The sequence below is a fragment of the Colletotrichum paranaense genome, assembly GCF_030867605.1.
Source record: "Colletotrichum paranaense strain IMI 384185 chromosome Unknown Scaffold_1.1, whole genome shotgun sequence".
Lineage (NCBI taxonomy): Eukaryota > Fungi > Ascomycota > Sordariomycetes > Glomerellales > Glomerellaceae > Colletotrichum > Colletotrichum paranaense.
Window position 1 is genome coordinate 3,190,439 of NW_026848959.1, and position 26,509 is coordinate 3,216,947.

At 51.7% G+C, this 26,509-nt stretch overlaps 14 protein-coding genes across 14 annotated transcripts; 7 read left to right on the forward strand and 7 right to left on the reverse strand.

Moving 5' to 3' along the window:
- Positions 1 to 35: 35 nt before the first annotated feature.
- On the reverse strand, positions 36 to 956 carry CPAR01_01128 (uncharacterized protein; the record flags this gene model as incomplete). The annotated part of the gene is made up of 1 exon (XM_060485418.1): positions 36 to 956. One exon carries the CDS (start codon positions 954 to 956, stop codon positions 36 to 38), a length of 921 nt encoding a protein of 306 aa, XP_060356275.1.
- A 777-nt stretch (positions 957 to 1,733) lies between these two features.
- CPAR01_01129 (uncharacterized protein) lies at positions 1,734 to 5,099 on the reverse strand (the record flags this gene model as incomplete). Its single annotated transcript, XM_060485419.1, has 2 exons — positions 1,734 to 3,823; positions 3,872 to 5,099. The coding sequence occupies 2 exons, from the start codon at positions 5,097 to 5,099 to the stop codon at positions 1,734 to 1,736; spliced, it is 3,318 nt and encodes a 1,105-aa protein (XP_060356276.1).
- A 1,729-nt stretch (positions 5,100 to 6,828) lies between these two features.
- On the reverse strand, positions 6,829 to 7,194 carry CPAR01_01130 (uncharacterized protein; the record flags this gene model as incomplete). Its single annotated transcript, XM_060485420.1, has 1 exon — positions 6,829 to 7,194. The coding sequence occupies one exon, from the start codon at positions 7,192 to 7,194 to the stop codon at positions 6,829 to 6,831; it is 366 nt and encodes a 121-aa protein (XP_060356277.1).
- Positions 7,195 to 7,411: 217 nt separating this feature from the next.
- On the forward strand, positions 7,412 to 9,415 carry CPAR01_01131 (glycosyl hydrolase; the record flags this gene model as incomplete). Its single annotated transcript, XM_060485421.1, has 2 exons — positions 7,412 to 7,915; positions 7,976 to 9,415. The coding sequence occupies 2 exons, from the start codon at positions 7,412 to 7,414 to the stop codon at positions 9,413 to 9,415; spliced, it is 1,944 nt and encodes a 647-aa protein (XP_060356278.1).
- A 1,148-nt stretch (positions 9,416 to 10,563) lies between these two features.
- Positions 10,564 to 11,151, forward strand: CPAR01_01132 (uncharacterized protein; the record flags this gene model as incomplete). Its single annotated transcript, XM_060485422.1, has 1 exon — positions 10,564 to 11,151. The coding sequence occupies one exon, from the start codon at positions 10,564 to 10,566 to the stop codon at positions 11,149 to 11,151; it is 588 nt and encodes a 195-aa protein (XP_060356279.1).
- Positions 11,152 to 11,552: 401 nt separating this feature from the next.
- On the reverse strand, positions 11,553 to 12,685 carry CPAR01_01133 (uncharacterized protein; the record flags this gene model as incomplete). Its single annotated transcript, XM_060485423.1, has 3 exons — positions 11,553 to 11,792; positions 11,890 to 12,445; positions 12,552 to 12,685. The coding sequence occupies 3 exons, from the start codon at positions 12,683 to 12,685 to the stop codon at positions 11,553 to 11,555; spliced, it is 930 nt and encodes a 309-aa protein (XP_060356280.1).
- A 491-nt stretch (positions 12,686 to 13,176) lies between these two features.
- On the reverse strand, positions 13,177 to 14,389 carry CPAR01_01134 (peptidase family M28; the record flags this gene model as incomplete). Its single annotated transcript, XM_060485424.1, has 2 exons — positions 13,177 to 13,693; positions 13,746 to 14,389. The coding sequence occupies 2 exons, from the start codon at positions 14,387 to 14,389 to the stop codon at positions 13,177 to 13,179; spliced, it is 1,161 nt and encodes a 386-aa protein (XP_060356281.1).
- Positions 14,390 to 15,425: 1,036 nt separating this feature from the next.
- On the forward strand, positions 15,426 to 16,274 carry CPAR01_01135 (short chain dehydrogenase; the record flags this gene model as incomplete). The annotated part of the gene is made up of 1 exon (XM_060485425.1): positions 15,426 to 16,274. The coding sequence occupies one exon, from the start codon at positions 15,426 to 15,428 to the stop codon at positions 16,272 to 16,274; it is 849 nt and encodes a 282-aa protein (XP_060356282.1).
- A 681-nt stretch (positions 16,275 to 16,955) lies between these two features.
- Positions 16,956 to 17,469, reverse strand: CPAR01_01136 (uncharacterized protein; the record flags this gene model as incomplete). Its single annotated transcript, XM_060485426.1, has 2 exons — positions 16,956 to 17,287; positions 17,346 to 17,469. The coding sequence occupies 2 exons, from the start codon at positions 17,467 to 17,469 to the stop codon at positions 16,956 to 16,958; spliced, it is 456 nt and encodes a 151-aa protein (XP_060356283.1).
- A 1,026-nt stretch (positions 17,470 to 18,495) lies between these two features.
- CPAR01_01137 (uncharacterized protein) lies at positions 18,496 to 19,179 on the forward strand (the record flags this gene model as incomplete). Its single annotated transcript, XM_060485427.1, has 1 exon — positions 18,496 to 19,179. The coding sequence occupies one exon, from the start codon at positions 18,496 to 18,498 to the stop codon at positions 19,177 to 19,179; it is 684 nt and encodes a 227-aa protein (XP_060356284.1).
- Positions 19,180 to 19,949: 770 nt separating this feature from the next.
- Positions 19,950 to 20,303, forward strand: CPAR01_01138 (uncharacterized protein; the record flags this gene model as incomplete). Its single annotated transcript, XM_060485428.1, has 1 exon — positions 19,950 to 20,303. One exon carries the CDS (start codon positions 19,950 to 19,952, stop codon positions 20,301 to 20,303), a length of 354 nt encoding a protein of 117 aa, XP_060356285.1.
- Positions 20,304 to 20,500: 197 nt separating this feature from the next.
- Positions 20,501 to 20,800, forward strand: CPAR01_01139 (uncharacterized protein; the record flags this gene model as incomplete). Its single annotated transcript, XM_060485429.1, has 1 exon — positions 20,501 to 20,800. One exon carries the CDS (start codon positions 20,501 to 20,503, stop codon positions 20,798 to 20,800), a length of 300 nt encoding a protein of 99 aa, XP_060356286.1.
- Positions 20,801 to 21,695: 895 nt separating this feature from the next.
- On the reverse strand, positions 21,696 to 22,418 carry CPAR01_01140 (uncharacterized protein; the record flags this gene model as incomplete). The annotated part of the gene is made up of 3 exons (XM_060485430.1): positions 21,696 to 21,784; positions 21,837 to 21,892; positions 21,961 to 22,418. The coding sequence occupies 3 exons, from the start codon at positions 22,416 to 22,418 to the stop codon at positions 21,696 to 21,698; spliced, it is 603 nt and encodes a 200-aa protein (XP_060356287.1).
- Positions 22,419 to 23,123: 705 nt separating this feature from the next.
- On the forward strand, positions 23,124 to 24,116 carry CPAR01_01141 (necrosis inducing protein; the record flags this gene model as incomplete). Its single annotated transcript, XM_060485431.1, has 2 exons — positions 23,124 to 23,386; positions 23,462 to 24,116. The coding sequence occupies 2 exons, from the start codon at positions 23,124 to 23,126 to the stop codon at positions 24,114 to 24,116; spliced, it is 918 nt and encodes a 305-aa protein (XP_060356288.1).
- Between the last annotated feature and the right edge of the window lie 2,393 nt (positions 24,117 to 26,509).

The following is a 26,509-nucleotide window of genomic DNA, read 5'->3' on the forward strand; positions in this document are numbered from 1 at the left end:
ACTCCTGTTTCTAAGAAACACCTAGTCTCTTACCCCTAAACGATGACCTTAGGATCCTTCTCAACCTCGGCCAGCAACTCCCTCACAGTCCTAAACTTGAGGCCAGAAAAGTACTTCTCGCGATGAGCAGCAACCTTTTCGACAGGCAGATCCCCAGCGTGACTGGCAGAGAAGATCCCATACTCTGCGATAATCCGCTCCTCACCATTCGGGTCCGGGTGGGCAACGATATCCTCAACGTACTCAGCCAGGCTGCGATACTTCACACTGACCTGCGGGTATTTCTCCCGAATCAACGGGACAATCTCATTCCAGGTCGCCTTCCCTCCCGAGATGTACGTATACCGCTCCCAGCTCGGCGCAAAGAGGAGCTTGCCCACAGCACGAACCACATCCCGAACGGCGGTCATATCCAGAGGCTCCTTGCCGGTCCCAGGAATCAGCATGCTTTTATCCGCAAGGTTGACGGGGATGGCGTCTCCGCCGTCGTTGAGGTAGCGGTTCTTGCGCGGCACAACATAGTCGATGAACCATCCGGTCGAAAGCAGCGTCCACTCCAGCCCCGTCTGCTGCTCCTCCAGCATCTTTCGAACCACTCCCTGCCGACGAGCGTAGAAGCCCGGCTGGTCTGGGAAGTCCTCCAGATTACCACCGTACTCGGCGGGGATGAAGCGCTTGCACGTCTTGCTGGCTTTCGCCGCCTCGATGAGGCGCGCGTGAACGTCGACAAAGGCCGGGGAGTAGTCCAGAATGTTGGACACCAGGGCGACGGAGCCCTCGATGCCCTCGAGGATCGAAGGAACCGAGTAATTCGTCACGAACTGGCGGACGCCCTGGATGTTTTCGAGCTCGGGTTTGAGAGAGCGAGTTAGGATGACGAGGTCGATGCCCATTGCGGGGAGCTCTTCGGCGAAGTAGCGGGTTACGGCACCCGAACCGGCGATGGCGACACGCATTCTGGATGGTGGGTATGGTTGAAGATGGGTACAGAAGACGGTTGATTTATAGAGCAAGGCGATTGTATAGCTGCTATGAGTTTGTTGATGCTCAAGATCTTTCGGCTTTTGGAAGATGGCTCAAGCCATCCTCTTATACTCGCCCTATCTGACCATTATGTAGTCGAGTCTCCAAACAAAGCATCTTCATCAACCAGCATCCGGCGTCATTAATGAGGGTCTGCTGTATTCAGGACTGACATAATCTTCCACGTTTATAAGCAGAGTGATTGTCAAGCCACAGCCAAAGCATCAATGCAGACATCGAAGCCGACGATGGTGTTGACAGCCCGTGTTAGTCTACAGATCACTTCCCGATTGGGCAATTCACAGCGAGCTTGCTCTTGGCGTCAAAATCGCTGATTAAGCTGGTTCCGTCTGTCAACCCCAAGCATCTCAACTTCTCAAGAGACGCAGTGGAAAACTCCAAGGAAAGGGGCGAGCGGTTCAATATCACATGCAAAGTAAAGTCAGAGTATGATAAAGGCATGGGGTATCCCTTCCGATTATTCTCCGCCAACAAACTGCTGTCCTCGAAGGTCTGGTATATATACAATGCGGACCAGAATGATTAAGCAGAGCCAAAAAAACAAAACTTGTGACAATTTCCTTCTCCTGAGTGACTCGAACCAGAGTCATACTCCCGTCCAACAACCTGATATCTGCAAAATACAACCCAAAACGCCATACAAGGGCAATGCCTCGCTCATAGTGCAAGCGTCAAGCCATGCCATGATCCTAACCCTGAATGCCCTCCCAAGTGAGTTGGTCAGTGATGTCCCTAACACTCAATCCGGTAATACTGAAGATAGTGAAGTCGAGCTCTTCATCCGACATATCCTGTCCAACCTGTTTCTGTCCCTCGAGCACATCATAGAGTGCGTAGATTTGGCCGTTCTTGACCTCCTGCGCGTTCATATTGGCGTCAATGTTTGTCTTGAGCTGCTTGCGCTTCGTCTCCGCAAGAGCAGGGTTGTGGTTATCGTATCGAGCCTGCATCTTGGCGTGTTCCATCTTCATGTGCTCCAGCTCATCCTCGAGACCCTTGATGACCTTCGCCAAAGCATGTCCAGGAGGCTGAGAAGGACGCATTGTGAGATCGTCCGCGGCAGTGCCCAGCGTCTTATACTGATCCGAGGGAGCAACGGGCCTAGAGATCTTCACTCGCTTCTTTCCCTCAGCAATGTCGGCAGAAGTGATCGTTCCCCGATGAGCCTTGATCCGAGTGCACACAATGCAGTTCTTACAGCTGTGTCCGGCCAAGCTATCCAGGACACGTCGAGCGTCGGAGGTCAAAGCAGGACAGTTACCCTTGACATCAGTAGTCGAGGTGTGGTCTAGCCCGCCCTGCGTAATCAGATCGACGGTAATGGACTTGTCCTTGGAAGGCTTTGTCGTGGACTTTGATGACTTCTGGCTCTGGCTAGTCAAGTTTCGGGTGGTGTTCGTTGTTTCTTGGTGGACAGTACGAGACTCCTTTTGGCTCTTCGTCTTCATGTCGATCACCATGGAGTGAGTCTGCGTCTGGGTGTGCTCGGGCGATTGCATGTTGCCCTCGTCATCGGCTTGGAACGGGTCGAGATCGGGGAGAGAAGCCCCCTTGAAAGAGCTCTTGGGAGTGGATTGGGCAGAGATGCTCCTCTTGCTACCCTTGTTGGCAGTGTTGGAGGCCTTACTGCTCTTTTCCCTCGCGCTCTTGGATTTGGAACTCGCTGCCAACCGTTCGGGGAGAGAGAAGGACACCTTCTGCTGACTGGTCGAGTCCTGCGCACGGTGGGTGGAGTCTCGTCTCTTAGAACGACCCTCGGCTGCGACGGAGCTCTGTTGACTCTGAACAGTGTGGTCGAGCTCATTAACACTGCGATCTGTCTGCTCAGTGGTGTCCTGAATCTCGGCAGCCTTCCTGCCTGGCGTCGCTTGCCTCTGGATCTTCTTCGGCTCAGGAGTGAAATCGAGAACCCTCGAGTTTTGTGTGCTGTCAATCGTAATGTCCGGCATGAAGAACGCCGAAGTCATGTTCTCCTCCGTTTCCTCGTCGTCAACTCCCTTATCCAGACGCACGGAAAAGTCATCCGTCTTTCCGAGAGGACGGCAGTGGTCGAGCTGCTGCTTGAGGAACTCAATCTCCTCCTTCAATTGCATATTTTCGTCGTGAAGGTCGTGAATGCTGCGCTCGAAACCCGAGTTTTCGCGGCGAAGGATCTTGTTCTCGTTGAAGTATTTCTCGTTGTGGCGAACGAGGCTATCGTTGTCCTCCTTGAGAGTGGATTTCTCTTGCTCCATGGTGTGAAGCTCAACCTGCAAGGCTTCGACTTCATCGCGGGCTGCCTCGAGATCCTCCTTGGCATTGGTCGTGGTCTGGCGAAGCTCCTCGTTCTCGGACATAAGCGATCGCGCATTAGCCCTCAAAGACCTGTTCTCGTTGATGAGAGATTCTTGTTCGCGCCTCAGAGAGTTGTTGTCTGTCCGCAGAGACTCCATTTCCTGTTGCAGAGTTTCCTGTTCCTTGCGAATGGTCTGGTTCTCTTCCTGAAGAGCTTTGTTATCGGCGGACTGGACCTCGTGGCTTTGCTTCTCTTGACGGAACACCTCTTGCTGGTTGGTAAACTCCAGAGTGGCATTGAGCTTATCTTGGGTCTCATGGAGTTCTCTTCCCTTGATTTCGAGTTGATCCATGAGATCGCCGATTTGCATACAGGCGTCTGAAAGCTTCTTTAAAGCCCGGTCTCGCTCCAAAGACAAGGTGTTATTTTCGACCTCGTTAATGCCGAGCCGGGTGCTTGCCTGGTCCAAGCGTGCTTGCAAAGATGTTACCTGCGATTCCAACTCTGTCACTGGTTAGATGGAATTTCAACGAGCAGTCTCATGATACTCACTCAGCTTCTGTGTCTGATAGCGCTCCTCGCCAGCCGTTTCCGGCTCTGAGCCTGTCCGGGATCCGAGGGCACTATCGATAGACTTGCGGCCCTTGATGCGCTTCAATTCGGTCTGAAGATGATCCACCTGATTCTCGAGCTCTACTGCATGCTGCTGAACCAAATCATCGTGCTCCTGAAGATTGCAAATCTCGTTCCGGATCATATCCATAGACACGAATATCTTCTCTTCATCCTCGGGAATCGCAAGGCCGTCCACCTCGGCATGGTCATTGGGCGGCAAGGTATCAATGCGGTCCCGCACTTGTCCGTTCTTCACGAAGACTGGGACGCCATTCTTCACTGCGCCATTGAAGCGCAAATTGCCGGAGATGAAGTCATTGAGGTGAGAGATATCGGGCATGAAGAAAGAGCGTGACGTGGCGCCATTTTGTGCCGGGCTATCGGTAGTGGCCGGCGAAGGGAACGTCCTTCGGATCGTGTTGAATGTGACAGGCGTAGACTTATTTGTATGGACGTTGTCGGCTGTGGTCTGCTTCGGGGTGGCTTGTGTTGGGGGAGCCAGGAAGTCTGACTTCCGTCGGTCCGTGTTGGCGGCGTAGGAAGATCGCCGTGCTGACTTGTGAGTGCCAGATGCTGATCGAGCGTGTCCTCTTGACAAGGGACTACGGTTCATCTGCTGTTGAGGGTTGAACTTGAAGCTGTCGGCATTGATATCGAATCGGAAAGGTGACTTGGACATGTTCGCTGACATATCGGACTCGTTGTCTTCGACGCGGGGCTGCATTTCAGCACGCGTCCGCTTAGAACCCTGCCAAGTCATATCCGTGGAGTCGTCATCCATGTTGGAGAGATATTTCTGGACAATAGCCTTATGGGAGACGTTGTCCTTGTGACGCAATGAGCCTGTGGACTTGGGAGCGGGGTGGTTGTGTCTTGCTTCGACATTGGCCTTCGGCTTGCCGTAGAATTCGGGCCACTTGCGGTGGGCAGCGTCCAAGTCTACTTGTATCTTGCCACCAGTAGGACCAATAATCCGAGCAATATCTTCGTTGAGTCTGCGGGTGGATTCTCCGTCGGGTTCTGAGAAAACAGAGGACATGGTCGGGCTGACGGTGCCGTGGGAGCCTGTCGAAGAAGGCGGGGAGTTGAAGGGGTTGTCGCGATTTGCGTTCATTTCCCGCAGAATGCGAGAACGGTAGCGGTTGTGTGCTGAGTCGGCCTCCATGACTGCCCCGGGACGCGTCGGGCGCGGTTTCCGGGATGGGAGTCGAGAAGAAAAAGTAGATTCACGATGGCGCCGCAATGGGTAGAAGCGACGCGTCGAATAGCTGATATCGCGCAGACAATTAGATGGTAAGACTGAATCGAAGCAATACCGAGCAAGAGAAAGGTGCTCAAGGCATAGAAGCGCGCACAATGGCTAGACGAAAGACAGAAGAAGCTGTGGTGTATGATGAAGTTCACAACCCAAGCAAATGTTGGAGAAGGAAGAAGCGTCCTAGTGCGGAAGGGCAGGGGTTGGTTTGTTTACTTTCGGAGCCGCAGGCGTAAACAATTGGCGATTGGCCGTGGGCGTCAGTGCATGTTAGTGGGGCAGCCCTGCCTCCCCCAGCCCAGCTCAGTGCCCTTGCTGGACGAATCATCACTAATAAGTCGCCAGCCTCCAGCCCTCTGCAGCTGGAAACGCGTGCTGGTTGGTCTGCACTGGGCAAAGAAACGCGCTCTTTTGTTCGCACAAGACAGGGCCGGGAAACCGTCAAGTCAAACTAAAAGGCTTCTCGTTTTGATCTAATGTCTGTATGTGTTTAGATATACGATTACTATAGTTGGCATACAAATACAGGTCCCTTAAAAGTTGTGTTAAACATGACCGGGACTTTAAGTAAGGCGGGCAAGGTCAATTAACTTAATAAAGCAGGGCACTCGGTTATTTCATCCGTCATTACGTCAGCCATCCATTCTCTTCGCCGAGGTGAAGAGACACTTCCGCCTTCCTCACCGAGCCAGTCGTCGCTGTCTTCACTTGAGACCTATAGTAGACCCGGTGAGGCAAGACACGTGGTAAGCACTTAGAGTTTCCGCTAGTCGTGCAGATGAATAAGACACCAACATCAGGAACGGGAAGAACCTTCCTCAACTTTTACCGCTCACACCAAAAGTCATCTAGCAGGTAGGCGCAAGGTGGTTGAGACAGATTCTAGCACGGTCGAGCACATCTCAACGCATCTCTAACAGACCGACTCGGTCCGTTTCACCCTAGTGATGCATTCCCCGACTCGCTCAAGCACTCACGGCACTTTTCAACGGCCGTCGACTTCCATTCCTACTTCAAGGTCAAGTCCCATGACCCGAGACATCTCATCCGTATCTTACCTAGATAATTCTTTTAGTCAGGGAGACGTTGCTTCGAGGTTAGAGAGCCTCCACAACTGTCTATACTTGCTTGAGATATGACTGCTCTTGGTTCCGTCCGTGGGCACATGGCGCGGGTCACCAGGTCCACCAACTTGGTCGCCAGATATCAGCAGGTGATCACGCCGACTGCGAGCGGTGCCATGCCATCGTGGGCGTTGGTTTTCCTTACACCGCCGAAGAGGCTGGAAAGCGTGGAACCGTTCATGCACAACGTAAGGTACTTGGTTAAGGTAGTCTCGTGCAAGGTACGTATTGCCTTGCCGTTGGTAGTAGAGAGATCCAAACCAAGCATCCTTCCGATCACCTCGTGCGCAGAACACATGGCGATGATAGTGGCAGAGGCAGGATCCATTAACATGTTTACTGCGATCTAATGTGTACAATCTTCTTCAACGGGTAGCCGAACCTCGTACTCGATCGGCAAAGGAAATGAACCGATTCTCTCTTGCCCAGGGCCCAGGGCAGCGAGGGCAGTGACAGACTGACAGGACAAAGCGCAGGGTCTTGGCGCCGCCAGAAATGCCCCGCATGAACTTGCTCTAGTGGCCGACGCCGCCACCTTTCCCGAGGGATGGTGGATAGTGGGTGGACGTGGTGGGAGGTGACCACCACGCAACGCTTGCACCATCCACTTCTGTCAGTTCTGTGACCTCTCGGTGCGCCATTCTGTGACCACTAGAACCTTGAGGGGACTTTGAGGGGTCCATCTGCCTCGTGCAGGTGGATCTTTTTTTCCAAGGTTCTCCTGCGAAAACGGGCTTGGCCTGGTCTTCGACTCTGGGCAGTCCATCGCCAAAGAGCCCTGCGCCATCACTCGCTTCCTTCCCGCATTTCGCCCGGCCGCCGTTTATCTTGCTCTTCCCCAGCTTTTCCACTGGCTTCCCGTATTGCTGCTTGCATCGCATAGTTCCTCCGCATCTTCCCTCGTCGCGTGCCCTCTTTCTTCAACTTTGCCAATTCCTCGTGCATATTATCATTGTTCAATTCCCGCTTCGGCGACTGCGAAGTCCTTCTGAACATGGCAGAGCGCTTCCATACATGAGCGGCCTTTTCTGGAGCTGATTGCTCGCCATCATTAACTGAGTTGTCTTATCTTTTGAACTCGATACCGATTCTTCCATCATGCGTCGATCAAACCCCCGATTGCCCGAGGCTTGCCTCTCGTTGCTTGCGCTTTCTTCGTGCGCAACAGCCCTTGTTGCGACTCCTCCGAATGCGCTCGAGACGTATTGCCCCATTTTCTATGCCGAAAACCAGCCTCCGACCGACTGCGAACCGAGACAGCCCACGTCCTTTCTAGAAACCCCCCAGGTTGAAAGAGATGCCACTGCTTATACGGCCAAGGCCAAAGACGAGCCACTCGAGGCCACCTTTGAAGCTCTTACCGTCATGCAACATGACTTCTTCGTATCGGATCAGGGAACATGGCCCGAAGCCATCGACTGGACTGCGGCCGTCATGGAAACGATGCTGTCAGGCTCATTGACTTCGCTCTCGCAAGCATTGGCTGTTCTCGATATTGGAGGAAGCGGTGATAAGGGGGCCAAAAGAAACCTCATTGATACTTTCTTTACTCAATTAGTGGCCTCATACTTCGGCCAGGACGACGTTGCGATCCGCCACCAGGTGCGTCTCTTACCCCCCATAAACATCACTTCCAAGCAGCGCATGCTGACCAGTACATAGGCTTTCGACGACATTCTTTGGGTTGTTCTTGGTTGGATCGACGCCATCAAGTTTATTGACATACACTCAAAGCTCTTCTATCCCCGGGAAGGCCTCAACGAAAGCGCAACGCCAGGTCTGGGAGATGCCTTGGCGAACGGGCCCTGGCATGGGCAATACTGGATACCCTCCTTTGCTCACCGGGCCAGAATCTTCTGGGACCTTGGGTCCAAGGGTTGGGACACACTACTCTGCGACGGCGGTATGAACTGGAACCCGAGATTGGAGCCCTACAAGAACGCCATCACGAACGAACTCTGGATTGCGGCTTCAATCTCAATGTACTTCTGGTTTCCCGGTGATAACAACACCACGCCGTGGATCAACCGTGCCAGTGGTGTGGAGGCCACACGAGAGCCCAAGTACCTCGCCGCTGCCATTGAAGGCTACAGATGGCTCACTGGCGTCAACATGACCAATCATGCCGGTCTCTATGTTGACGGCTATCACGTTGATAGGTCCAAACCGGGCAACACCAAATGTGATCAGCGTAGTGAAGCTGTCTTCACCTATAACCAGGGAGTGCTCTTGACTGGCCAAAGAGGCCTGTTTGCCGCCACAGGCAGTGCTTCTTACCTGGAAGATGGGCACAGGCTGATCCAAAACGTTATCAAAGCCTCGGGCTGGGATTTGACGCTCAACAAGCCAGTTGATGACTTGTCAAAGCTCCCTCCAGGTTACTTGCCCCCCTGGCGAGGCCTGGGCCGAGGAGGTGTCATGGAAGAAACCTGCGATGCTAGCGCGACTTGCTCCCAGGACGGGCAAACCTTCAAAGGCATTTTCTTCCATCACTTTGTAACCTTTTGCCAGCCACTGGACGCCGCCATCGTCGAGCGCGGCATGACTGTCAACGCAAATGCGTACAATCAAGTCAAGACGACCCACGCATCGGCCTGCCAGGCCTATCTGAAATGGGTTGAGCACAATGCTAAAGCGGCCTTATTGACTAAGGACAGGGAAGGCCGTTTCGGTACGTGGTGGGGAGCAGGCATTTTCTTGAAAAGTGCGCCGACAATGCAGACGGACGGTGTTCCTCACGACGCACCCAATGTGACTGATTACCGTAACTACGGGCTGCCGAACGACGGCGTTTGGGCCCACGGTAATCCTGACGAGGTATGGGCACCAAATGGAGAGGCGCGCAAGAATGAGAAGAAGGGCTACGTCCTGGTCGGTGATGATGAACACTCTGGACAGCAGGTTCTTGGTGGTTCTGATAGACAAGGATCTCATAAAGTGGACGAGGTCGGATCTGAACGGCACGTGAAGTCAACGGCAGCGACTGGTGATCCGAACGACCGCGGCCGGGGTAGGACCCCGGAGACGCAGAACGGCGGAATGGCTTTGATGCGGGCTTGGTGGGAGCTCGTAGCGGCGTCCAATGGTACGTACGAACCGTAGCGGCAGATGAGACGACGATGAAGATATGCATGATATGAAGTCATTTTGGCTATCTAGCTATTTGCCTTTTTGGGCCTACGAGTATAGACGAAGAAGTTCTTCCCCGTATATACGCACGCATGGCATAGCCGCCGGCCGGTTACGCCGGCCTTCGTTTTGGACATTCCTGCTTTTTTCTTTACCTCTCCCGCATTCGCACTTCAGTAATTATGGTGGTCGAGAATGCTTATTGACTGAACCGGAGACATCGTACTCAATGAGGCACCATTCACTCTGCCCCACTACCTTACTTTCAAGGGTGTCTTGCCCGCGGGACGCTATCAAGACTACGACCTGCTGCGCCGTACCTGACCACGCTAAAGTCGTACCAAATCAGCCATCATTGGTCACTTAGCCGAGTGCGAACGATGCTGACATGCTGACATCCTTCCCCATTCCCGCTGTAGCCTCCAATCTCCATTGCGTGGCTGCTCAGCCATCCATTTAGGGGGCCTGGAAGTCCAAGAACTTCGAAGGAGTGCAGGAGGCTAACGAACACCTCGCACCTTTGATCGAAAGAGGGGCACCCCCGGGGTTCGCGAGGGCCGCTTCGAGTGGTTAAACTTGGGTGGATCCGGCAGCACGGTGCCGGGCTGGACCCACTTGGGTGCCGTGGCTTGGCAGGAGATTCGCTGCTGGGTCGTTGTCCTGCCCGCTACGCCAGAACGCCGTGCGCCTCTAGGGCTCTGGGGAAACGCTTTCGAATCGACTTCCCAATGGGGGAAGAAAGCTTGGAGGGCGCCGATATGGGCTTGTGGGAATCGAGATGGGGATGCTGGGTGGTGGTCTTCCCCCCTCTTTGTTGATATTGTGCTTTGGAGGAAGCTCGATATAAAGGCTAGGAAGGTTCCTGGTGATTTGGAGTATTTGTATTTGAAAGTGCATCAGAAGCATCGAGCATCACCAAGCATCAAACATATCTGACAGCACGCTTTGAAGATCTTTCTCCCTACACACCAACACAGATCCATCATCTTAAGCATCTCAGCACATCTATCTCCAAGTCTTCGTCCATTCAACCAGCCACATCCACTATCAAGACTCGTCACCAAGCTTTCCAGCCTCCAACCTCAAACCTCAGAAGCAAAAACACCACACTAACTCACACAATGGGTCTCATCACCGGCCTCGTCTCAACCGTAGTCCACGCCGCCGCCGGCCGGAACCCCTACAGCCACAACCACAACAACCAGTCCCCCGTCACAACCCCCGGCAGTACTGGCCCCAGTACCGTCGCCGGCCCCCACGAAGGCCACAACCACACGGGACCCGACGGTCAGCCCTGCGGCATCTGCAAAGTCGCCCTCCCCTTTGGCAAAGGCCGCGAAGCCAAACGCGAGCGCAGAGCCGCGCGCGACGAGCGGAAAGCTGTGATTTATGCCATGAGGGCGCAGCAGCGCGGGGGCAGGAGGGGACGGTACGGGTATGATACTGCTGGGTTCATGGGCGTTGCTGGACCTTATCAGCAGCAGCAGGGATATTGCAACAACAACGGAAACAACATGTCACGTGCTGGTCCGTCGTCTGGGCAGGAGGAGGGCGTTGGGGAGAGGAGACGGGCTTCTACAGGTGACGATGTACCGCCGCCTGCGTATTCTGCTGCCGGACCTTCGTCTATGAACGTTGGCGTTGAGGCGAGTCGGAGCGTCGAGGTTTTGGGGAATGGTGATGAGAAGGAGCGTCCGGAGAAGGCCTGAACGTGGTCATTGGATGTTAGTGATGACTGCTTGCTGGTTTCTTTTGTGTATAAAATTAAGAGCGAGCGTGGCGTCAGGTTCTTTTAGGATAGATGGTCTGAATATTTAGGTTCACGGTTCGAAATCACACTTTTTATTTGACTCTTGGTCTTGTGTCTAATTCACAGATGCTCGGATGCTGTCGTGACGTATGCTGATGTACAATTGGGGCTTCACTTTCCTCCGCACCCCGTCTTAGACCCCTTAGCTTTTTGTGCCAAAACCTGAACCGCCCGTGGCATGGTCTGGTACGCAAACCTCGTAATTGTTTCCCCATTGCCGTGCCACCTTCGTCCACACTCCTGTGGAAGGTCATGCTTTTGTTGTCTGAGAAAGTGCAGTCCTCCTACGAGAACAGCATTTTACCGCTGACCGGAAAGACGACGGCTCTGGACCTCGCCGAGGGCCTTGGTGCCGCTCAGGAAGATGGAGGTCGCGACGATGGCGACGGCGGGCAGGGTCTGGAAGAGGGTCCAGGCGCTGTAGTACATGAAGAAGACGCCCTCCATGGCTACGATGGATCCAAAGAAAGCGACGTGGGAGAGAGGCGCGGCACCGAGGGCCTTTTGGATGTGGTTGACGTTGGCGCCGAGAGAGAGCCACTGCAGAATGGAAAGTCAGTCAATGTTACATTTTCATGCTACAGGACACATTGTTTCTCCCAATTGTAGGCGGAAACATGGAGGGATAAACACTTACGCCAATGAGGAGAACGGGAATCGTGGCCAGAACGGCAATGACAAAGGCCAGCGAGATAATCTTGGGAGGGCTGCGGGGGTCCTCGCGGAAGATGTGGCTGATCTCGGGCTGCTTGCCGTAGCGGAGGGGAGCGTCGTAGGTCGGGGCGGCGGCGCTGGCGTCGCGGCTCACGGAGACGTCGAAGAGGGTGGTTTCGAGGGCTTTGGCGGCACCGAAGGAGCCGATGACGATGCTGGCCTTGAGGGGTTCGTTGGCGAGGAGGAGCTGGACGGGGAGGTCCTTCTGGGCCTGTTGTAGTTCACGAGGATTAGTCTTCCTTACTTGCCATTGAGGGTTGGAGAAGGATGGAGAACGTACAATGTCGACAACGCCTCGGCCAGTGTCCTTAAGCTCAAGGGGGAAGGGGGCCTCGAGACCAGACTCGGTCTCCTTGAGGATCAAGAAGGCCTGATGCGGGCGCTTGGCCTTGTCGCCCTCCTTGGCCGTCAAGATGACCTTGAGAGTATCCTTGGCTCCCAGAGAAAGGGCAGTCTTGAGAGGAGATGTCGCGCTCAACCTTTTGGGCAGTCAATTCGTCAGCAATTGGAGGTTCTCGTACATCGCGGCTTCCTTCCTCCTTCCCACCCCAGAGCTTCCAGAAAGCGGAATTGGCAACAACTCACTTCTCTTTGGTGGCATCCTTGCCCTTGCCAGTAATCGAGACAGTGGCACTGTCGAATCCCCATGATGAGGCGGCCTGCGCGGCACCGGCCGCAAACAGCGCGAGGGCTGGCGTCAGGGAGTTGAGGAATCGCATTGTGCTGCTGAGGGTGCTTGTCTGTGGCAGCTTTAGCTTGTGCTTGGGAGCTTCACATCACAGGCCGTTCACTTATGGACAGCTTTCGTGTCCATTACGAACTACCGACCGTGCACGGTCCATGTATAGCGGGACCCTGCAACCAGTGCTTTTGTTGTTAACACCGTGTTTTGTACAGTACAGATAATGACATCTCACTCTTCAACACCTGGTCGCATTGCTCTGTGTCTGAATATGTAAAACAAGGCCAAAATGACATTATCCATGAACCAGGTTTGAGGTCTTTGAATTCGATTTCGGAATATATCTAAGATTCGCTTATGTTGAAGATTGTCAAGGCGATATCTGTAAAGCATTCTTCAATTTAGAGACACAATTGTACGGATAATGCCTTGAAGCCTGTTTTAGGACATGGATGAACTTGCTACTGTGAGATTGCGAAGCGGAGGGCTATCTATGTGGTCTAAACGCATCACTTCAAACAGCCTAAATCATAGCTCATCTTTGACGTCGCTCGAATCGCTAGCAGCCTCACCCTCTATCTGCTTGGGTAGGTGCTCATCCAACTCCATCCACTCTGCCGCGAAAACCGTGAGGATACGCGCCCAATCCCGTACTGTTGGTAGGTCCAGATGGGCACCGTCGTCTTCAATCTTATGCCATACGTCGGGGAACGGCGTCGGGATGATGTGCAGGATCTCGACACCTCGCTGCAAGAACGGTACATGATCATCTAGGACGTACCCACCACCGAAGCCGACCTTCTCTTTGTTCCTGTCCGTCAAAAAAGGATGTTTCGGTTTGGTTTCAAGGATATCCAGTTCACGCATACGATGTTCGATCTTTGCCATCTTCTTATACGCCCAGTGCGTGGAAGGGAAGTAAGATGGTATCCGGGGATTAGGGGCGCCCAGAAGATCGATAAGAAGGAAGAGGCTAATGGACGAAAGAGGTGTCTTGTATAGACCATCAGGGTGAACAGAGTCTTCCCAGCTCTTGGCGAGCGCCCTAGAAGACGTCAGACAGACAAACCAGTCACGCTGAAGTTCGCCAAACATACCTGGCTCCATAGAGCGAATCTGTGTCCGTCCACGACACCCATGCCTCCTCTCCATCAAGCAGAATGATCTGGACGCCCTTCTCCTCTTCGAGTCCGCTCCCAGCATCACCTGAGGCCTCCATTGCCTTCCACTTCTTCACCAGAGCTTCCTCAATGTTCCTTGCCGCGTGGAGCAGCATCGCGCAAGGCGCCGCACTGTCAATCGCCCCAATGAACCCTTCAGGGTGGTACAGACTATCATAGTGCGCGACGAGCGTCAGATACTCGACATCTCCGCCCTTGGCCCACGGCGGGTCGCGGCGGAAGATGAGGTTCGTGAAGGGTATCTCCTTATCTCCGGTCGCGGGCGTCTTAGATGTCGAGTTGTGCCACTCAATGATCCACTCGGGCAGATTGGCGCGGAAGAAGTCGACAAAGTGCTGTTGCACCTTGAGCGAGCCCGGGGTGCCGGGGACGCGGGGGATCAGGATGGGGGCCAGCAGCGAGCCGGTGTCAATGTTGAAACCATCGCCACCCGAGGGGATCGCGCGGAGGGCCTCGTCGCCGAGTTCGGTGTAGGCGGTCGTGGGGGTGAAGAGCGAGCAGAGGACTATGAGGATCGACCCGACGAGGGGCAGCTTCGGGAGGGAGCTTAGAAGACCCATTATGGTGACGGCGGCCAGGTCGGGCGCAGCAGGCTCATGCTGCTCTGGAACTGTGATCTAGGTTGTTCGATAGGTACGCGCCCGACGGCTTCTCTTTGCGCAATATGTTCAGGTTGCGACCGCCGTCATGTTGGGCGGGGAGAAATGTGTTTTGTCAAAGACCCTGAGATGCAATGCGACTCAGGTCCCACGAGGTCCCCGCCGAGTGGTCGGGGCATTTGGTGGTCGAGGTGGAAATATGCCGAGGGAGGCTCCACTCACGGAGCCAGATCCACCGCTCCGCACGCCGCCTGGGAAACGCTAGAGGAATTCTGGGGTTGGGATGTCAACATCGCGGTCGACAATTGGCACCGGCATGTACGGCCAAGCCGTCGTCGCAAAAATTCTGCTGAGGTATGTGATCAACGTCAGCTCGCAAAAGACTGGCTGGCGGCGAGGTCCAATCATCGAGGAACTTTACCTTAGTCCTACCTTAGTCCAAGTGCATGCACTCTAATCTCCAACGGATAGACCACATCGCCTATCCCCGATGGTCGGCATCTTCTCCATAAATCCTTCGGCGTTAACGCCACCTTCACTTACACTGGAGGCCGTCACGGAAACATCTCTTCATCACTGACCATAGTCCAACCCCTCAAGTTTGACGAACAAAAGACCTTGCGGCAAGGAACTTTTGACATCACTTGATATGGAACTATTGTTTCTAATCTCCGTGTAGTACAAGCCATTGATAGGCCACTACCAGACATCTATCGCCGAGTGGCTTGAATGACGGACGAATTCTATGGATCTGACATGCAGGAGGATTCTTGCTCTCTCCTATTGTAAAGCAGTTAAGATAGACTTGAAGCCTACAGATAACCGGACTATAAGAGACAGGATGGTTCCGCTTCTGTTGAGCTAAGGTGCTTCATTATCATTAACACATTCGAACCATATCTTCACATTATCTGGACTGCAAGATAAATCTGCACGACTTTTGATACTTAATCAATCTTCCGCCTTACTACTTGAATCGGAATACTTCACCTTCACGATGGATTCCCCGGTCTGGTTCATCACTGGCGCCTCCTCAGGGTTCGGCCTCGCTATTGCCAAAGAAGCTCTCTCACGTGGCCACCGCGTCATCGCAACCGCCCGCAACCCAGCTAAGATCTCTGATCTGGCCTCTGCGGGCGCCGATACACTCCCCTTGGACGTCACCGTCGATGAGGCTACCATCACAGAGACCGTCAACAAGGCCTTTGCCATCTACGGCAAAGTGACCCATGTCATCAACTCAGCCGGCTACATCCTCGAAGGCACCATCGAGGAGGCCAGCGCCAAGGAAGTCTTTGACCAATACAACACCAACGTCCTCGGCACTCTCAAGGTCTCCCGCGCAGTGGCCCCCCACCTCCGCGCCCAGGGCTTCGGTGCCGTCGTCAACATTGGAAGTCTCGGTAGCTGGAAGAGCGGTCCGGCCTTTGCCATGTACTGTTCCACCAAAGCTGCCGTCAGCCTGCTCACCGAAGGCTTCCACGACGAGCTGAAGCCGTTCGGTATTGATGTCTGCATCCTTGAGCCGGGTTACTTTCGTACCGGTTTCCTGAACCCAGGTGCACGCATCAAGGTTGAGCAGTCTGTTGAAGCGTATACCGATAGCGCAGCGGGCCAAGTCAGAAAGGTGCTGGAAACCGTCGATAACAACCAGCCTGGTGACCCGATCAAGGGAGCGCGTGTGGTCGTGGATGTTCTAACCAAGTCTGGGGTTGCTGAGGGTCGTGAAATCCCTCAGAGGCTGGCCTTGGGCACTGACTGCCTTGCGGTTGTTCGAGAGAAGTGTCAGAGCACCATGGCTCTTCTCGATGAGTGGGAGTCGATCTCCGCTTCGACCGACTTTTAGCGGCTAGGTCACTCGGCGGACTCTTTCAAGGCTCGTGAGTTGATTTTGATATTTTGATGGCCACAATGAGGGAAACAAAGAGATGTCACCGTAGCATACGAATTTGATAAAACTATGCTTGTTTTGTAACTACCCTAATTGGATGAATTCAGTGCGCCTTACGACACCTCGGCCAGACAATCTCATGATAATTGCTAATGTTGATATCTTTGCATCGAAAGTCGTAAAGCTGACACCTTCATCCCCTTCGTATGTGAAACGTGTGATTTTTTGCGAAGAAGTCATTGGAAGCCTTAAGAGAATTGGATTACCATTTCTACCTGATCTGAAAGTATGTTGGAAGGCTGGCGGGTGACATTAAAGGAGTTGCTTGGCAAATGCTTGAATCAAAGCTTATTCGCGTTTAAATCATCAACATCATGCATCTCATGACTCACGTAAAGCTATAAAGGGTCCTATTTCGCCTGAAGGGACTGATTAGACCACTTGAGATCTACGATCGGTCGCCAACGAACACTCAAAGTATGAAGTCATTATGCAAAGTGCCTCACGATTTCTACACAGCCTGGAAAGGAAAGTGAGGCCAACATCGTATTCGGGCCATATCTGCCAATCTAGCTAGCTATCTCTCCACCACAGAGTGAACCTCATTTTCGGAACATCATAGTTGCTCATGTCTGTCTAGCCCCAGATCTCGCACTTGGCGTGGCACGCGGTAGAAACGCGACCGACGCTGTAGCTGAACATTCCGCCCATGGCACGAACCGGGCCGGGCTCGCAGTAGACGCCCTCAATCGCGGCGTCCGGGGCGCCGTAGTAGACGACTTCTGTCGTTCTGCATTGGCTGCGGGTACCGAATTCCTTGGCCATCGATGCCTTCAGCTCTGCGGGGATGGGCTTGTCGCAGGTATCGAAAGGCACATAGCACTTGTACTTGTCCCTTGGCTGGTTCTGGGCCAGAGCGCCTGAAGCTGCGCAGAGGAGGACAGCGAAGGTGAGAGAGCTGAACTGCACTGCAAAGATGTTAGACTCGTGGTTTGGAGATGTAGCCAAGGCATACTTAGTACGTACTGTTGGAATTTGGGGTGATGATATCTAAGTTGCAAAGGACAAAGATTGTAAAGAGTGACAGTACTTTGACTGAGGTTGTCCTGTGATAAAAAGGGAGTCTTCTAATGAAGATCTGAGTGTACATGCACTTTTGAGGGCGTAATCTTGAGATTTATACTCAAGTTCTGTAAGCTCTCGACGAAGTCGGACCGAGGCTGTCCAGAGAATAGGCAGACTACCTTAATCATGGCGCAATACGCACAATTGAGCTCGCAGGTTAGTTCGTGGTTTAGCGGTCCTTCTGTAAGTTTCTTTCGCCTCATCTCGGCCTTCTAGATTGCCTCGTTCAATCCTCTTTTGGCATAGCATCGGCCCTGGAACAAGTTGACAAACGAGAACGACGAAGGAAACTTCATTGAGTACTTTATTAGCAAGAATTCAAGTACAAGAGTCAACCGATGATGAAAACATATTAAATGAACACGAACAGGCTAAGTGAATGTTGTTGAAGGGGACTTTTGACTCCAATGCAGTATGCAATTTCGGCCGCCTTCCTCCTTTAGGCTGGTAAAAGGGAATCTGAACCCCGACGGGATATTTCTGTATGACTGTTGAGCAGTTGCCTCCTACTTTCAACATCATTGAAGCCTAAAATGAGCTATACTGTTTGTGTTGGTTATCTCGGCCCAGCCGAACCTTGAGGGATGCTGATTTAAGCTTTATCTAGCGTAGTTGGTAATCCTTCGTCTCACCACGTAGGGTTTATTCTAAGGCAAAGACTGAAAGTTGACCTGTGCATACGAGTTGTACAGTTAGAGACACGCTGAATTGCCTAAATGCTTCGCACGTTTTAGGGAAGGTCAACTCTATGAATAACAAACCTAGATTTATGAATGCGAACTTACACCGGGATGCTTTCGAAATTCATTCCATTGGCGCCGACGGAGTGAGAATGCCGCGGCCTGTTTGGAACTTCTCACGGCTTCACGTATGAGAAACTTCATGATTGTGAGTTGAGCGAGTTCTCTTGAAGTTGTCGCCGAGCGGCTTCTAGCCTTAAAAGGGAGCCTCTTTCGCCTGCCAAGAGTCATCTTCTCTAACCTCATCACCACAGTCTCTCATTCCTTGAACACACAATCATTTGAATCTGAACATTTTACAATCTTTCAACATGCGCTTCTCTGCATCAATCTTCACCGCCGTGGCCTTGGCGTCCATGGCCATGGCTCTTCCCACCGAGCTCCAAACCGTCGACTTGGCTGAGCGTGACTTCGTTGTCGAAACGCGTGATCTCTCCGGCCCCTCGTCTTCTGACGAGCTTCTCAGCCGTGCCGCCTCCGACGAGACTGCCATTGAGATCCTTGAGCGGAGCGACTCGGACGAGGAAGCCGTTCCCAACACCGAGCTGGCCGTTCGCCAGCTTCCTCCCTCCAAGCGCAAGAATCTCTTCACGATCACCCTCAAGGGCGGAAACGTCATCTTCAACGGCGCCATCAAGTTCATTCTCGAGGCCGTTGTCGATAGCACCAACCGAGTCACTACGTTCCACCTCAACCCCTTGGTTGGCGGTACCCCTGGCTCCACCGCTTCCATGCGCAGCTACGAGTTCAAGAAGAACTTTTTCGAATCAACCATCAACCGCGTCTCTGCTGAGGTTTCCTTCACTTACAAGACCGCTTCCGGTGTTATCTACAACTTCCTCGCCAATGTTGTCTACGGAATCGACTCTCGTCTCAGCCTCAAGCTTGAGGATGTCCAGCTCTTCGACATCGAGAAGGCTACCCAGCAAATTGCTGGCAAGGCGGCCACCAACCTATTCCTTGGTTCTTACGATGATGATTACAAGGACTTGTAGATGAAAGTCTACAAGAACTTCCAAGAACTTATGGCCGAGGTCCCCCATCAATCATACGTTGTCAGTTGTTAATGAAACCCTTTTTACGCTACAACAGCTCAAGCCACCGACCGAAGTAGATGGGGGACGGCCTAATTGTTTGGATTACGGCTCCTGAGGATGAACGTGGATTGGTATCTGTCTCAATCAGTAGTCTCTTAATTTCATGTTACGGAAAGATGTTGGGAAACTTAAAGATACGTGGATAGATTTCCAATTGATTCTCTATGTGCCATTTATTTACCTTGAGTAAGATGCCTCTACCACAAACTCTGGTTGATGGAATGTTCAGTCTTGGATTCGAAGTGTGTGCTAGAATTGAAAACTCCACGTTACTAATCAACAAAGCAGGCGCCTGGACTTCTTGTCACATCCGGCCTTGCGTATAATTCCACGACTAGGTTTACAAAGCTTGGCGTCTGTTTTGCTTGGTGGATACCAGCGGAAATATTGTCACACACTGTGGAAGTTGGTAAATGCTACTAGTACCGACATTTTGTGGGCAAGTGGTGTGAACAGTGAGATCCAAGTGGCCCGCATGTCAAACTCGAATAAATCCATTGAGCCTGCTTCTCACCCACTCCTTTCATTTGGCCTTTGCATATCCTCAGCTTCACTCACAACTTGGATCCCCTCCTTTGCAACGTTGGGTTTCTTTCCCTGTTTCCAAAGCTTGACTTCTTGCGCAACTCGTTATCATCGTAGAATAGCAATCGCAATAGCCTGCGAACATGGCAGACAGGAGTATCAAAGGTTCTTATGAAGATGACTTCCGGTATCTTTCAGTTCCTCGCCCAGCCCGGGGCTACCATTCCGACAACGAACTACGGCAGAAAAAAAGGACCACACCTCAACCGTCGTCACCTGTCGTACAAGTGCGATCTCAAAGACAGAAGCATCATTCCACAGCTGTGGAGTCTGGCTACGGTAGCCCGTTTGCAGAAGCACGCTCTCTCCAGAACAAGGGGCCTATGCATCGGAACAACGTTGCATTTGGCCCCGTAGCGAACAAACCCTTGATTACGCAGCCGCGCTCTACTAGCGCATGTCGGGGCTTCGGTAACAAAGTCTATCATTATAGATAACTCGGCAGAGACGAGTTTCGTTTGATCAGAGTTCTCCCGGCAAGGACCTCCACAATAAAGCTCGAAATATTGCACGGATCCATAACAAGCCCACCAACTTCGTTACTATATCTTACGCCTGGGGGCGATCCGGGAGACACCAAACGTTTAGAATTCGATGGCAAAGAAACTTGTGTTTCTTCAGCCTTCGTGGCGCTATGAGGGCATTTCGACAACAGAAGGACGCAGTCCTCGTATGGGTGAACATACTCAGCATTGACCAACAAAACTCTGTAGAGAAGATGCAGAGAATTCAGCTCATGACCAGAATCTACAGCTCGGCCAAATCTGTCGCCATCTGGCTGGGACCTGAAGCAGATGAGAGTGGCACTGCCACAAGGGTTCTAAGAGAGGTTGCTCGGAAACCAGATGTCAGAGACTTCACGTCACTTCATTCATCGGGCAAGAGGAAGGCTGAAGTTCGCGTTGCCATCTCTCTCTTTGAGAGGGATTATTAGGATCAACTGTGTGTTGTTCAAGAGGTATTCAATGCGCGCGAGATTGTGGTTCACTGCGGCTGCGTTGTTCTTTCATGGAAAACTTATACGGACGCTGCCAGTGTTTTCCGAAGCAATAAGACGGTTTTGAACCGCTACTGTCTGGTACTGAACAACGAGAGACCTAAACAGGTCTTTCATAGAATCACTTCACCTAATGTACGCGGCAATCCTAGCAAGCCATGGCCCTTCGAGCCTTCTTAGAAGTCGACCCCTTACTGGGTTCATTTTTGGCGAGTACTCTTTGTTGGAAGTGATGAGAGCATGCAGTAATAAAGGGGCGACTGATCCAAACGATCAAGATTTTGGAACTTTGGGACTGCTCTCTGAAGTGCTACGAAACGACATCAGAGCCGACTACAACATGACTGTAAAGTCAACTTATGCAGCGACAACAGAATTTTTGGATGTCATATGCGACTCTATGTTTTTACCCACTGTACGCAAACAACGCTGGCCTTCCTTCCTGGGTCCCTGAGTGTTCACACAATCCCGGCACAAAGGCTATAGGCCCCATGAAGCTCAGCCCGAAGTTTACGGCATCTTGAGGCCAGAGGGCCAGAATTGTGTCCGATGGCAATTTGCTGGAAATAAGTGGCGCCGAAATCGATACCCGGACGTGGAGGGTATGTTTATCGAGATAATGGATATTCGACTAAGGAAAGGAAAGGGAAGAGTAATTTTGTGAGGGCCAGGGAAGAGTGATTGGCGCGTTTTGAGCAGGCGATGAAAGATTGGGAGAATTAGGACTAATAGACCTGGATCTCTGAACAAGTGTCATTGCATCATTGAATGCTATAGAACAGCCGTTGTCCGCTTTCTCGACTTGCATATGTATTCAATGAGAAATCTACTCTCAAATAAGAGAGACTAGATGTCTGTAATATTGCAGGCAATTCCAGTCTGCGTCCATGCGGTTGCCAGCATCTTTAACCCACTGCTTGCCTGTATTGATGTTAGTAAACTTTAGCTAGAGAACAGATCTAAAGATCCCTACCAGCTTTCCACAGCTTGCTAATACTGGTCGAGTCTGTCATTCCGCCAAAGGTAATGCTATCGAAGTTTCAGTCAGTACAAGGACGAATACAGCCTAGAGGATAATTTTTATAGCAGTCACTAACCGTTGATCAATGATAGGGCCATCCCAGTCATGTCGAGATTGGTACCATTCGTCCGGGTTGTTGTCCTCATCGACTCTCACGTGCAGGTACTCGGCTTCAAACTTCTTGAACCACTTGGAGGTCTTTCCAATGACTAGCCCAACGTGAACGCAGTCGGTTTGATCTATGACATACTTCAAGTAGGCATCCCGCGTGTGATAATGATTGCGATACGCCGGGTTGCAGGACATGAAATAATACACTTTGCCGTGCTCAAGTGGCCTCCCTACGACCTTCTCTGCTTCCCTCCAAGCTTTACTTTGGTCTCGAGAGAAAATGCCGGCTGAGCTGAAGGTGTCGGTGCGTGTAGCGACTGTCTGAGCCGGATTGCGGACGGAGACCTCCGCTTCGGGCGCAGTGTTCGGTACGGCGAGGCCTGACGCGATAACGCAATAGGAAAGAATGTGTAGGAACTTCATCTTAGCTTAGATTGATTGCAAGTATACCTAAAGAAGGATATCCAATCGAGAAATATGGTAAAAAAGCGACCGATAGCGGGGTGCACAAAACCCAGGACACGAGTAAAACTATCTGATGGAGTCGAGAGGTCAGGAGGCTGCAGTGCCCCTTTTATCATTTTCATCCGGCTCCATGCCAATAGCTTAGAATGTCACTGACTTCTTTGTAGACGCTTGTGAGCCTCGCGCGATACGAGAAAGACTGAACGAAAGGATACATGATTGCGGATTTGTTCTCGCACCTGTAGCAAACTCAATTAGATAGGGTTAGTTGCTTGCCAGTCCTGTGTGGGTCTCTGACAGATAGGTGCGGATATTGCCGCTGTGTACTCAACCTGCTAAAGCTGATTTATTCGGCTGTTCTTACGCTTGGCATTTCCAGGTCAAAGTACTGTTGCACAAACCCTCGGGCAGGTAGACTGCTGCCCGCAAATGCACGGCCAGGAATTAAACTTACCCATCAGACCATAGTATAGTTTGATTGCTCAATATGGACTTTCGTATCGCTCATGTCCGATGCCTCTGGAGCTTGTTCGTCTATAGAACTTCCAGCCTCAGGTCATGCACTTCTTCTGGCTTGAATAAATATCATAGTATTTCCACTTGGAGACTACTTTCATTGGAGTAACCGTCTATCCAAAGAACTCATCATAGCCCGGGTCCGCCATGACATCGTTGACTTCTTTCCTTGTTTTATCCTTACTCGGCATCGCCAACGCAACGCCCTCTCAACCACCGCCAAGTCATTGGAGGCGCGGTGGTGATGTGGCAGTCGAAGATAAATGGTTGGACCACAACAAAATAGTTGCCTTGGAGGAAATCCCTGGCTATGATCTTACCGGAGAGATCGAGACTACCTTCAGACCGCTGCTTCATTCGTACTCAGGATGCATCCCGTACCCTGCAGTCGACGCCAATGGTAATGCTGGGTACGTGAACCTTTTAGACGAGAATTCGATCCCGGTATCAAAGCTAATATAGTTACTTTGTTTTTTTTTTTTTAGTGCTGGCTTAAGACCAACTGGCAAGGCGGGCGGCGATTGTCGTGATTTTGGGCAGAGCGGTCAAGTTTACGCCAGAGTTGGAAAGTCTCACGGGAGATGGGGTGTGATCTACAGCTGGTACTTGCCCAAGGTTATGGGTAAAGAGCAGCAGCATAAACACCACTGGATCACTGCCGTCGTATGGCTTCGCGTCGACGGATGCTCCGATCTGATCTACAACTTCAAGTCTCTTGGTGTTGCATACTCTAAGAACCCCCAGAACAGCTTCGATGTCACACACAAAGACAGTGATACCATCTTTGTCAAGTTGAACGATGGTGGTTCAGCAACCAACCCTATCGTAGCATATGACAGCGGAGTGCCTCTTGTGCCCTCTCGAGAGGGCGCAGCGGGCGCTTTGAGTAACCCACTTATCGACTGGCATCGTCTCCCTCAGCTTGCACAGCAACAGCTAAACGGAATCCAATACGAGCACACGCAGGTCCCATTCAACGATGCAAATTTCCAGGGCACGCTTGATGCCGCGTACAGCGACGCTCTATACACCAACGTGCCGGTAGAGAGTGGCGAATGTCAGACTGACCCAACGGAGGCTGATATCGATCCGGACTTTGGATTACCAGAACCTTCATCTACCGCGAAGCCGGTCTCTTAACCTGAGCCAGCTGATCTGAGATAGAAGTCGAGAGTCAAGCAATAACCTAGAAGATCAGCCAGTGTTCATAGCGCAAAAGACTGCAGTTGGAGTTTGGTTCATAAACAGCCTTGGTGACAGGAGCAAGAGGTGGGATAACACCAGCGCGGGTCGCCTTGATCAGTTGAATCTGCAGACATGGCCGCAGTGCCGCTTCTAAGTGCTTTTGGTGGGCTATGCAGTGAATTTGATCACACTTTCATTCGGTATACCCTGAATTCGTGATCGTCCCCACTGTTGGCAGGCTAGGATGTTACAGAGAGGTCATACTGCGGGTTCCTCCTGAGCAAGCACCAGTTCTCACTAGTCATGAATAAACTTATACTCTGCCTCCATATCATTCTTCCAAGACGTCTACTTCGTCTATCTAATCTCTTCGCGTTTGCTACCCTGTGGCAGTATCTTCTACTACCAATGACTGATGTTGTCCCCTTCTGACGAGCACAGGCCGACGGTAGAAGACCGATCAACTCTTTGAGAGGAACATTGCAATCTATCTACCCTTTTCACAGCTTTTGGTAGGAGAGTCTTACAAAAACCCAATTCCCGCGTGGCCAAGAGCGCTACAACCGGTGCACTTCCTAGATCATCCAACGCTATTGTACTATTTGTTTTTGGAGATACAAGCTCATCAATCGAAGGTCGGTTTGAATCACCTTGAAGCAACAAATTTCTTAACCTACTAAACACAGCGTTTTTGTTGACTCGGTAAAACCAAAAAAAACCCTCAAGGACTTTTTGAAGTTAGGATAAATGTTTTAAACTTCATTAGGAAAATGGTTCTCATTTATTACTTGAATTTAAAACTTAGATGCTGTTGTATCTTAGAAAAGTCTATTTGAATAATTTTTTCTTTATAAAAGCCCGCCTCTTAATCTCTCATTCTTCATCTTAATAGATGCTATATACTAAAACCACTTCTACGTGGCCTCATGAGGGCTGTGCTCTTTTTAAACCACCAGAGACGAAAAGCCCCGAGGAGTGGACGACGGCTTCCAACCATGTCTCCACGTCGTTGCTGCGTGAACGTCTGCCTAAGATCCCTCTTGACCAAGAACTTAAGAAATACGTCAACGCTACAACAACGATCGGACCACAGAATCGACGACAATCTATCCAATAACACTTTGGAGACCATATAAGAGGACGTTGCTGCTACATCACAAGCGAGGGTCTCCTCGGGATGGATTCAGGCTACATGGCTGTCGGTGATGCCGTTGTGCTGTTTGGTTGCTCTACCCCTATCATCATCCGTCTGGAAGGGAGTGATGAGGGTTACCGCTAGGTTGGAGATGCTTATTTCAACGGCTTCAAGTATGGAATAGCGCAAGATTCAGTGGCAAATAGGGGACAGGAAGGAGCAAAAGTTCAAGTTGCGCTGACAAAAGGAGATAATAATGATGTGGTAACATCCGTAGACCACCGATGGTGGCGCATCTTGGAGGTTTCAAAGTTACGCAAGAATTGCTCTTTAGTCTTTCACAATTGTAGCAACTTACTTCTCTCGTCTCTCAACAATATTCTGCACTCGTCAAGCAACTGTCGTCTCCCCCTTTCGCTTGGAAGTCATGGCCTGAGGTTGAAAACCACCTCAAGTTGACCAATTAGACGGCAGACTTCGGAATTGGTGTTTGTGGAGAGATATCCGCTTCTCTGAAGGACCCAATCGATAATCTCTCGAGTTATTTTGCTGCAAGGCAAATCAATGGTCTATCGTTTGGACTCCACCTACCTGAAGCAGGCTTCCTCCCAAGCCTAGCTTGCTTTCGAGGTTTGCATAATTCGTATCGAATGTACTCTTAGATTCACGCTGCCCTCCTCCGGACAAAGCGCCTGCTGTCATAGATGAATTCTTCGGTGGCCTGTATCCGTGTTAACTAGCGAGTATCCGTAAGGGAAATCGTTGCACTATACGTTTGTGGGCGTCAGGCCAGCCTGGAGAACAAGGGGCGTTGTTTGGTCGAAGAAGAGTCGGAGAAGCTGGCCGCGTCACTGGCAATTGCGATGTCGAATCCGAGCTAGCTTATCAATTATTCTTCCAAAGTCGATGCTTGTTTAAGGTGTTGAGTGTAAACTCCCCTGAGGCTGATTCGCAGGCGTCCTCGTATCTTTGACGAATCTGGCGTGAGCGTGTTTGTACGGCTTGGCGTTACATGCCGCGTCGGACACCGGTCGGTCGAGGAGATTGGCGATGTAACTCACGCTTACGCGGTACAATGCCGCCGCCTCACTCGTGAACCGTCTATCCGTACTCCATCGCTGGCTCGGGTGCAAGGAAGCGGCCGACAGGGCTGCGGTGTGCAACGGAGTCCTGCAGTCTCCTGAATCTCGGTTTTTCTGATAACACTCCAGGG